Source organism: Lepidochelys olivacea (assembly GCF_965140295.1).
Source record: "Lepidochelys olivacea isolate rLepOli2 genome assembly, chromosome: 1".
Lineage (NCBI taxonomy): Eukaryota > Metazoa > Chordata > Testudines > Cheloniidae > Lepidochelys > Lepidochelys olivacea.
Window position 1 is genome coordinate 230,201,909 of NC_140411.1, and position 12,082 is coordinate 230,213,990.

Genomic DNA, 12,082 nt, shown 5'->3' on the forward strand with positions numbered 1-12,082 from the left:
AATGATTTACCTGGATGTACTGAGTAGCTTATTTCTTGCCAGAGAATAAACTGTACTGACAATCCGACGTAGTTGTCCCTGCATCCATTGAAAATCATCAGGGATATCGGGAAACCAGTCTACTAACCTGCAGTCATCAAAAAATAAAGTGTTTCAGCAAACCTGAATATATGTTGAAAGTTCCATAAAAGGTCTGGAATGCAAACTTTCACCCATACGCACACACACCCTGCTAATGTGGAGGTTACTTACTGTAACTAGAGACTCTTAGAGATGTGTGGTCCCTATCTGTATTCCACCTGTGTGCCATGTGCCTGAGTCTGGGAATTCTTCAAAGCAGTGTCCATTGACCCGCATGTGCACAGTAGCTCTCCTAGTGCTCCCAGCCAAGGATATTAAGAGGCAGCGGGGGTCAACACCTTTCCACTTCCTTTTCTAACCACAAATCCAACAGGATCTGAAGCCAGGGGATGAAGGAATGCAGATAGGGATCCCTCATCTTGAAGAAGCCTCGAGTTATAGTAAGTAACTGTGATGCCCCCTATGTGTATTCCACATGTGGGTGATTGGAAAGCAGTGTTCAGCATGGAGGTGGGTGCAAGGAAACTGGTAGCAAAGATGCATGTAATACTCCCAATCCTACCGCTGCATCTGCAGCCAAAGCACGAACTAGGGCATAATGCATAGTGAACATGTGGATCAAACCGCAGGTGCCTGCTCTGCAGATGTCCTGCAGTGGAACATATGATAGGGATGCCATGGAGGCAGCCTCTACTTGCGTGGAGTGAGGTGTGACACCTCTAGGGGGAGGAATGTTTGCTACCTTGAAGCATTCTAAAATATATCCTGAGACCTATTTCAAAATCTTCTGGGAGGATATGGCTTGCCCATGCGACTTCTCTGGTATGGTGATAAAGAGTGTCGGTGATTTCCTAAATGGTTTGGTTCTTTGCAGGTAAAATGCCAGGGCAGGCCGGACATCAAGGAATCTCTTGTCTTCAGAGGAAGCGTGGGATTTCAGGAACAATACAGGTAACTATCATTTCATAGATGTGGAACTCAGAAACAATCTCAGGGAGAAACTTGGGGTATAATCAAAGAGAAACCTTTTCTTTGTGAAACACTATATACGGAGAGTCAACCATGATGGCTCTGAGCTCCCTGACCCTCCTAGCTGAGATAAGAGCTACTAAAGGTACCACTTTCCTGGACAAGTGGGCCATGGTACAAGTTGCCATGAATTCAAAAGGCAGATTACATAGTCTGGACAGGACAAGGTTAAGCTCCCATTGAGGGCTAGGTTTAAGCACTGCTGGGAAGGTCCTGATCAGGCCTTTCATGAATTGTACTGTAGTTGGGTGAGTAAAGAAGAGTATCCTTCCACCAGAGGAAGAAAGGCACTAATCGCAGTTAGGTGTACTCATAGCAAACAAATAGAGAGATCTGAAGTCTGCAGGGACAGGAGAATGAAAACTACTGCTCTATACTACCTTTTTTCATTTGTGGACCCCTAACCATTTTTGAATGGAGATGCAGACCCCTCTGGAAATTCAACCTGTGGTCCGCAGACCCCTAATGTAGAAGTCTTAGATTGCATTCTGTTCAGTCAGTTTTCATTTGTTGGAGCCGGCTCCTTAGGTACCATTCACGATATGATCTGGACCAGCTCAGGGAAAAAACATGTTTCTTATGGACGATCCTAAATGGTGATCTGTCCTTGTCATAACAGTGCCCTTTACTTACAGGGAGCCCTGAAAGAGGAGTTCTTGGGCTTACATGTTGAAGGCTCTGCTGCAAGGCATGTACTTTGAGGGGCACAGGTAGGCAGCGGAGACTGATGTACAGAGGGATCTCCCTGCCCCGGGTCACAAAGCAGTTTCATAGCCTTCTCCATTCGGTACTTCCATAGGCAAAACTCCTGGGCTTCTTGAGTTCTGAGTGGGAAGGAGTGACAGATGCTACACTTTGCAGAGACACATGCCTCACCTAGACAGTATAGTCAGCATTGATGTTCATCACTGATAGAGAAGGATCGAGGGTAGGGGATGCATTTCTTGATATGGTCCCGGTGCTGGGAAGGGGTTCCCCAACCAGGGAAACAAACTACACTATAAACTTTTTAACTACTAACTATTAATCTAAGAATATAACTATTTATAAATATTTTCTTTATAGGTAATGCAACAACATGAGGGAGGACACAATTCTGGCTCAGGCTATGCAGCAGTAAGAAGGACCTGGGGAAGCATCTATTCGCACTGCCTCCTGTAACCTGAGCCAGGAGCACTAGGAAAGCTACTGTGCATGTGCGGGCCAATGGAGACTGCTTTGAAGAATTTCCAGACTCAGGCACATGGCGTGCATGCGTACCCATGTGTGGCATACATATAGGGACCATTACTCAAAGAAGAACTTTTAGCTGTATATTTCCTTCCTAATCCCTTCCAGTATTTTCTGTAGAGAGTTATTGTGATGAGATTCTGCTGTTTATGCACTGGGATGCCCTCCATCCTAGTACACAGTTTAGGACCTCAGGAAAACTTCATTTCTTTGTCTTATGTCAGAGGTACACAAGCTATGGGTTGTAGAACGTGTTTTGACTCCACGGGCAGAATTCTACCCCAATAAATAAGTTTGTATGAGATGTAAGGGCTTGCCCACACAGTATGCACCGATCAGGGTGTAAATTCTAATGTGCACCAGTGTGTTGCACAATAACTGTCAGTGAGGACCCTACTGGTACACACTGAAAGCTCCCTAGTGAGCACTGACATAATACTTTTTGAAACAGGACTATGCCCACTTGCACTCGAAAACTTTTAGTGCATGACATGCTAGTGTGCCCACTAGAATTTACACCCCAGCTGGCATGCACCATGTAAACAAACCCTTAGTGCAACTCCGACTGCATTACTATAAAGATTTTTGATGTGGTTTTTAAGTGATTACAACATAAGTGACAATGTATAAAGGTTAATTATCACCAGAGAACAAAGCAGTGTAAATGAAATTGTTATATTTTGCTACGGGTAGCACATTAAAAGGGAATCTGTCTGAAGGCATTGTAGCTGCTATAGCTGATTACTATAACTGAAAAAAGTTAGCAAATGAACAAAACAAACAAAGAAACATGACCCTTTCTGACCTATTTTGTGTATAATCAGTTTCTCCCTTGTTGAAGAGACACTTAAGGGCAAAATAAATCCTTAATTTTTCAAACAGTCTAAATATAGAACTCTCTTTTTTTAGATGTTGCTTAGATATTAGAATTATTTTTAATCAGTCAATTAAAAGATACTTCATACATTAAAAAGACTAAATACATATGGAATTCTAGAAATCTCCCCTTTTCTCCATTTTTCTATCCATCTTTCTGTTAGCAAGTTTTTATTAAATGCTGTTAGTTGTGCACAGAAAACATCTGTAAGATGAACCAATATGGGGACGGGAAGCAATATGTAGCAATAAGCTACAATTTACACACGTGCTAGAGACAGTTCTAGAACTCAAAGTCGAGTCTTCAGTGCATTTCAGAACACTTAATAGACTGCTAGCTTGTTAGTCATGACTATACAAATAATTAATGAAAAAGAATAAAAGAAGTCTTAATGAGCCAGAAGTATGAGTTCTATAGTAGTTCTTAAATAGAACCGCACCTTAAAGCAACAGAATAGGCAGACTCCACTGGCAGTGTATACGGCAGTATCAGATAAGACATCACTCGCATTGGTAAGAGTTTAGAGAGCTGTGCATAAAACCCACTCTTCTCTTTACAAGCTTCTTGTAATGCTGGAAAATAAGGATTTTTTAAAACAGCCTTTAGAATACATTTTTGTTTTTAAATTTACTGTTCAAACAAGTTATTCTAGGTGTGGTGATGTCTTTTAGTATTCTATAAGGGTGATTAATATTGAAGCACAATTGACAAGCAACATTAACTAAATGAATACTTAGTTTGTGGCAAGCTAGGATGTAAATCTACCCCGCACTTGCATGCTGTGCAATAAGTGTCTATATAGACCTTGCTGACACACACTAAAAGTTTTCTAATGTGCTTTGATCAACTCCTGTTTTAGGGAACTTATAGTGCATGGCAACATATTTAGCGGGTGGCACACTAATGCGGAATGCATTTATACCCTAGCTTACTGTGAACTAACATGTTCATTTAGACAAGCCCTATGTCACAAAATATTAGTGCTAAAACAAGCTTTTTCTATTTAAAACGCATCACACTACAGAGGAAAGTTATAATAGTACTTAGCCCTTCTATTTGCTTTTAAGCTATAGACCTCAGACTACATTACAAAGATGGATAAATGTCAGCATCCCTATTTTACTGACCGATTAAAATCAAGCACATTTGGTGTGGGAACATGGACAAGTCACCTAACGTCCAGAATAGAGCTGGCAATAGCACCCAGGTTTTCCCAAATTCCAGTTTTGTGTTCTGTCTATCAAACAACTCTGCTTTCACAATTTTTCTGTTTCTTTATGTAATTTACTTGTTTTCCTAAATCACAAGTCACATATTTCAGGCTTTGAATTGCTGGTAATGGTCCATAGACACCTAGCTAACCTAAGGTAAATTTAGGGACATTAACCCAGAAATGAAAAGGAGTACTTGTGGCACCTTAGAGACTAACCAATTTATTTGAGCATAAGCTTTCGTGAGCTACAGCTCACTTCCTCAGCTGCATACTGTGGAAAGTGTAGAAGATATTTTTATACACACAAAGCATGAAACAATACCTCCCCTCACCCCACTCTCCTGCTGGAGAACCCAGAAATGTTTAGTGTACATACCTGTTAAGTTTTGTTCTCTGAAACATCAGGGTTTTATTTAGTCATTAGAAAAGTCATTTAGGTCATTAGTTTTGATGATGACTTCAAGTTCTTACTTATCCAATTTTAGTTAATGAATTATAATTAAAGTATTAGTGATTAAAGATTTAATTTGTAAGGTATTTGAAATATTTCTCACATAGGATTGTTCAAATCATGTTACCGTGGTTATTATTAGAGCTGTCGATTAATCACAGTTAACTCGTGATTAACTCAAAATAATTAATCACAATTTAAAAAAAATAATTGTGATTAATTGCAGTTTTAATCGCACTGTTAAGCGACAGAATACCAACTGAAATTTATTAAATATTTTTGGATGTTTTTCTACATTTTCAAATATATTGATTTCAATTACAACACAAAATTCAAACTGTACAGTGCTCACTTTATATTATTTTTGATTACTAATATTTTCACTCTAAAATGATAAAAGAAATAGTATTTTTCAATTCACCTCATGCAAGTGGTGTAGTGCAATCTTTTTATTGTGAAAGGGCAAATGTAGACTTTTTTTTGTTACATAACTGCACTCTAAAACAAAACAATTTAAAATTTTAGAGCCTACAAGTCCACTCAGTCCTACTTCTTGTTCAGCCAATCACTCAGACAAACAAGTTTGTTTGCATTTACAGGAGATAATGCAGCCTGCTTATTATTTACAATGTCACCTGGAAATAGGGTGACCAGATAGCAAATGTGAAAAATCGGGACGGGGGTAGGCAGTAATAGGCACCTATATAAGAAAAAGCCATGAATATTGGGACTGTCCCTATAAAATCTGGACCTCTGGTCATCCTACCTGGAAAGTGAAAACAGGCGTGTTCGCATTGTACTTTTGTAGCTGGCACTGCAAGATATTTATCTGCCAGATATGCTAAACATTCGTATGCCTCTTCATGCCTCGGCCACCATTCCAGAGGACATACTTTCATGTTGATGACGCTCGTTAAAATACAAAAAGTGTTAATTAAATTTGTGACTGAACTCTTTGGGGGACAACTGTATGTCTTCTGCTCTGTTTTAACTGCATTCTGCCATATATTTCATGTTACAGCAGTCTTGGATGATGACCCAGCACATGTTGTTTGTTTTAAGAACACTTTCACTGCAGATTTGACAAAACGCAAAGAAGGTACCAATGTGAGATTTCTCAAGATAGCTACAGCACTTGATCCAAGGTTTAAGAATCTGAAGTGCCTTCCAAAATTTGAAAGGGATGAGATGTGGAGCATGCTTTCAGAAGCCTTAAAAGAGCAACACTCCAATGTTGCTACAGAACCTGAACCACCAAAAAAGAAAATCAACCTTCTGCTGGTGGCATCTGACTCATATGATGAAAATGAACATGTGTCAGTCCGCACTCCTTTGGATGGTTATTGAGCAGAACCTGTCATCAGCATGGATGCATGTCCTCTGGAATGGTTGTTGAAGTATGAAGGGAACATCTGAATCTTTAGAGCATTTGGTACGTAAATATCTTGTGACGCTGGCTACAACAGTGCCATGTGAACACCTGTTCTCACTTTCAGGTGACATTGTAAACAAGAAGTAGGCAACATTATCTCCTGCAAATGTAAACAAACTTATTTGTCTGAGCGACTGGCTGAACAAGAAGTAGGACTGATTGGACTTGTCGGCTCTGAAGTTTTACATTTTTAATTTTTTTGTACATAATTCTACATTTGTAAGTTCAACTTTCATGATAAAGAGATTGCACTACAGTACTTGCACTAAATGAATTGAAAAATACTACTTCTTTTGTTTTTTACAGTGCAAATATTTGTTATCAAATAAATATAAAGTGAGCACTGTACCACACTTTATATTCTGTGTTGTAATTGAAATCAATGTATTTGAAAATGTAGAAAACATCAAAAATATTTTTGATCAAAAACATCAAAAATATTTAAATAAATGGTATTCATTATTGTTTAATTGTGCGATTAATTTTTTTAATCATTTGACAGCCCTAGTTATTATAAATATATTCACAAAACTAATCCGTTTATGGCACTACACCTCAGTTATGCTCTATAAACTACAGTTAAGTGACTTATGAAACTAGCTTCCATCTTGCCAGTTTCTGAAACCAAATACAGCTTTATTTTTCTTATATGATCATACCTTATAATTGTATTTAAAGAACTGCTCTGGGTTACTTTAATCAATTAAAAACTATGGTAGATTTTACATTGTTATCTTATGCAAGATAGTTTTGTATCGTCTCTTATCAGAAGATATTGTCAAGATGAGAACTAGTTAAAGTCATTTATAAAAACATTACTGGCATTCAAATTTATTGGAAGATATTCCCAAGCCTATACCTTTACGAAGTCTAGGAGGTAGATGCTCAAAAATTCTTTCATCCAATGGCCATGTGTTTAGCTTTAGCTGGTTACTAAGCATTTTTGTCTTCAATATCTCCTCTGTGCCCTTCCTCTCTGGAATAGTTTTCTTGTTTGTAAAGTCAGTGTCCTCTATGAGTTCCTGAGGGTTTTTCTTTAAGGACAAGTCGACATAAACTGAATCATTAAGAATATCTGGGAAAATAAGAAAGTAAGAACTTACATTTATGACAGCTGTCATCCAAAAGATCCCAGAATCCTTTACAACAGGTGTTCTAAACCTTTTTCTTTCTGAGCCCCACACCCAACATGCTATAAAACTCCATGGCCCACCTGTGCCACAAAAAATGTTTTTTTGCATATCCAGTAGATTAAAAGCCAGGGCCAGTGTTAGGGAATAGCATGCAGGGCAATTGCCTGAGGCCCCGCGCCACGGGGAGCTCCGCGAAGCTAAGTTGGTTTCATCCCCATGCAGCAGGGTGCAGGCTTCAACTTCAGCCCGGGCAGTGGGGCTCAGGCTTTGGCTTTCTTCCCTGGGGCCAAGTGACTAACTCTCTGGTTTATTTTGGCGGCCACCCTGAAACCTGTTCATGGCCCCCCAGGGGGCCTCAGACCCCTGGTTGATAATCACTGCTTTACAGACAGGCAACACTTCATCTACCAGAGGTGAAATGCAGGACTTTAAAAGAAAATTGTAAGCATGGGCCTGATCTTGAAAATCCTTGCTCACATGAGACCCTTAGACACTTTGCAGGATCAGATATCATTTTAGGATAGGAAATGAACAAAAAATGAAAGCTGTCAACTGAATCTACACAGGGAATATATATAGTCAATCACTGATGTCATAACCTGGCAAAGGCATGCGACCATTTTAGGCAGGTAGCAATTCTGCAAAAAAGGGCCTTATTTTTGGAGTTTAATGTACCCATGCAACACACACCCACATCATAAATCATTTGCAAGTTTATTTTATATCCATTTAAATGGAGGCATGATGTGGAGCTGTCAAATATAAGCCTGCAGGTAAGGTGAAACAACAGTACCCAAAATGAGAAAATGCCATTTTTTGCATTCCAGAAACACTGCAACATGACTATGACTATAGTTTTTATTGTTTCAGTTAAGTTCAAATCCTTAATGCAGTGTTCACTGGTCAAAGCTGCCAAACAATGTATTAAAAGGAATTTATTGGTTTTGCCTGGGCAAGTTCCCCCACACCCCCGGGAACGATGGAGCAGTTTAGCATGTGCAAAAATGGCAAATACAACATTGCGGGATATCCGAACCTGAAATGGTTTTACATCGCATATTCTTAACTGTCAAAGTATCACAAGTGATAACTCTTTTCTATATTTAAGTAAAATTTGCTAACCAGATCAGTCTCTCACTGAAAGTTATGCAGCAGTAGAAAATCAATTGTCTGACCACTGTTTGTACTGTATAGTGCAGCGGCGGGCAAACTTTTTGGCCTGAGAGCCACACTGGGTTTCTGAAATTATATGGAGGGTTGGTTAGGGGAGGCTCCGCCTCCCCAAACAGCCAGGCATGGCCCAGTCCGCGCCCCCATCCGACCCCCCCTGCTTCTCGTCCCCGAAGGCCCCTCCGGGACCCCTGCCCCATCCAACCACCCCTTCTTGCTGACTGCCCCCGGGCTCCCCCGCCGTGCCATCCAACCCCCCTTCCTTCCTGACTGCCTCCCCCATCCAACCCATCCAACCACCCCTTACCCTGTCCCCTGACCGCCCCCGAAGCCCCCAACCCGACTGACTCCTGCCACCCCATCCAACCCCTTCTCTCATTCCTGACTCCCCCCCATCCACCCCCACGTTCCCTGTCCCCTGACTGCCCCCAGAACCCCTGCTCCTGACTGCCTCCTGCCACCCCATCCAACCCCTCCTCTCCTTCCTGACTGCCCCCCGGGACTCCTGCCCCCATTCAACCCCCGTTCCCCACCCCGACCCCTATCCACACCCCCAGCCCCTGACCACCCCCCCAAACTCTCTTGCCCTCTATCCAACCCCCCCTGTTCCCTGCCCCTTACTGCACTGCCTGGAGCACTGGTGGCTGGCGGCATGGCTGCACCAGGACAGGCAGCCATGCCGCCTGGCTGGAGCCAGCCACACACTGTGCAGCACAGAGCTCTGGGTCAGTCCGAGGCTCTGTAGCTGTGCAGTGAGCTTAGGCTGCAGGGGAGGGGGAACAGCAGGGCAGGGGCCAGGAGTTCAGGGGCCGGACAGAACGGTCCCGTGGGCCGGATGTGGCCCGCAGGCCATAGTTTGCCCATCGCTGGCATAGTTGCTAGATTATAAATGTATGTGAATTCCTAATGTAATGTTTCTCTATACAATGTAGCAGTAGTCTGCCTAGTAGAAGGTTTTAATATATAATTGCCTATGCATGCAATATTACCCTTCGAAATATTCTAGACATTAGCTTTTTAATTCTATGACACTTATGCACAGGTCAGTGTTTATGTTAGAGGTGACAATACAGTTTCATATTATGACTATTCAAAAGCTAGGAGAGAAAGAAGTGGGCTAACAAGAAGCAGTGAAGACAAAGTATGCAAACAAGTCCTTGCCTCTGCAATGAATAGGAATGAAGACCATGTTACAACTCTCACCAACCATGTCATCAACAATATGACAAACCCATCTGACCCTAAATCTCATCAACAGGTGATCATCAACATATTTACTGGATTGCATGTAATATCAGTTGTGAAAGTCTCTACCAAAAATAGCAGATCTTGGTGAAGAACAAATAGAGAGATTTGTAAGAGGTGCACTTGATTCTAATGGGACATGTAGCTTCCTCAGTCCAGTCAAGAAATCTGGCATCAAAACATTTGTTGAGATGGCCAAGAAGACCAAATTTAAGTCTGGCAAGGTAGGAACAATCACAGCAGCTATCAATACAGAAATTGTTTTCTACAGAGCCCTTTCTTTAGCAAGATGCAGAGATGATATTTCAATGGCAAAGGTTAGATCACCCAATAGGACCTGTGTCACCCAATAGGACCTGTGCCTCTGTCCCTCTCCCATGCTGATGGAACAATGAGAAAGACAGACAAAGCTGAACTAGGGCATCAGCTTGAAGCTCAAGCTGAAAGAATCCATCAGTTAAGAGCATGCAAAAAAGAAACCACAGTATACGTCAGGTCCACATCATACCTCATTTTAAGGGAGACATAATAAGCTTTCAAATGATGTGCATGTGTGTAGAGGGGGGTACATTAAGTCAACCAAATCAGTGGTGACTGCTGCACACCTGTTTCCGTCTGTGCTTGCAAAATGTGCCATAAGTTTTTTAAATGACCCAGCACTTTGATTTTACATCTCATCTGAGAGTCAATGCCACTGCACTCTATTTTGGGACACAAGCTCCCAAAGGACCTAGTGCTACTTATTGTATCTATAACACTTTCAAGGTGTATCCAAGTATTGACTGAGCCCAACTGTTTATCCTGAGAAACTGTGCCCAACATAAGGTGGTACAGATGCATATTTTCCATATCTTACTGCCAAAACGTCTAGCAAAGTTCTTTCTGAAAATAGTGCTAGCTATTGAGTGCAAAATTAAGTATCCAAAAATGTTCTTTGAGTTCTCAATTTCTAAAAGAGCAGCAAAAGTAAGCCACTGTTTATGCAGTATTTCTATTTGCATACAAGAGCTGCAGAACTGAGTTAGGTGACAATATAATGCATATTGCACTTACAGGTACTGCTGGAAAACCAAAAGCAACAGTATATAATGTAGATATGTGAAAATTCTCGGCTGAAGTGAAACTAAATATATAGAGAAGTGTTTATTAAAAGGTATCCAATTTTGATAACATTCGGTAATTTCAACTATAGGCAGACTTTCAGGAGGAAGATAATGATTGAGGAATGATTTTTTTGGAGGATGTGGGGGATTTTGTTACTGTAATAATTCACGGGAAGGCTTCTGATTTCCATATATACTTACTGTTATTTTGATCAATTGTTAATGGTATCAGACCATTGTTAACCAACCTTTTGTTTGTTTGTTTCTTAAAGATCTAATTAACTTCAACACCAAGTTCACAAGCAGAAAATTCTTCATGGAATTTGAACTGTTACATACAGCAAAGCAGTTACAGTAAGGGAATGACTGTATTTGGCTAAGCCTATACTACACAGCTATATTGATGCAAATTGCCATAGTGCAATGCATCCATACAAGGCATCCTATGCCACATTTTTTCTATTTTTGCATGTGTGCGGAAGCGTTCTGGGAATACACTGGGAGGGCCAACTGCACAAATGCAGTTGCTGTACTATCTCTTGATATATATGTCAACAGTGCACCAACAGAGACTGACATGCCGGTAGACGATGTGGTGGTGATTTGCAACTGCTCAGAGCAAGTGTAAGCCAAGTGGTAGCATGACTGACTATGCACTGTTGGGACCTATTGTGTTTGTGGATGCACGGTATGTTACAGGGAAGCAACGGTGTCCAAACAGTGGTTGGCACATCTGTTTTTCTAGTGCAGAGAAGGCCTCACATAAGGAAGGGGACAATCACTTGCCACTACAGATGACAGTTATAAGAGCAACAATGTCAATTTAAAATATCAGACATAGTACAGAAATGATGTTGTCAAAACGCATCACAGACCAGAAGCAATTCATTCACCACTTATCTTGGAACTCTCCTACCAGAATCTAGATTTTCCATCTTTTTTATGAACACAAAATGTCATATTTTGAACATGTTGCTTGTATCAACGTATGTTAACATTTAACCTCTACATTTAGAAATACATTAATTATACAACTTCAGAGGCTTCTTGACTATGTTAGGATACCAGTGCCACTGAAAATCTTAAATTTTCTAATCTCATTTTCAAGTATCTTATTT

The 12,082-nt window shown here is 40.7% G+C and overlaps 1 protein-coding gene and 1 long non-coding RNA gene across 3 annotated transcripts in view; one reads left to right on the forward strand and one right to left on the reverse strand.

Moving 5' to 3' along the window:
• Window positions 1-12,082, reverse strand: part of LOC311516463 (1-acylglycerol-3-phosphate O-acyltransferase Pnpla3-like) — a 42,650-nt gene that overhangs the window by 10,313 nt on the left and 20,255 nt on the right. The window contains exons 6-8 of the mRNA XM_084620551.1: window positions 7,173-7,388; window positions 3,657-3,789; window positions 11-127 (exon numbers count right to left, since the gene is read on the reverse strand). Coding sequence (XP_084476677.1) covers window positions 11-127; window positions 3,657-3,789; window positions 7,173-7,388 — 466 coding nt within the window. The remainder of the gene's footprint in view (window positions 1-10; window positions 128-3,656; window positions 3,790-7,172; window positions 7,389-12,082) is intronic.
• LOC311516584 lies at window positions 64-3,187 on the forward strand. Of its 2 annotated transcripts, none has more exons than XR_014710452.1 (3): window positions 64-191; window positions 956-1,032; window positions 2,176-3,187. It is a non-coding gene; the product is annotated as an uncharacterized lncRNA (long non-coding RNA). The 2 variants fall into 2 exon arrangements; XR_014710453.1 differs by having other exon boundaries at window positions 137-521.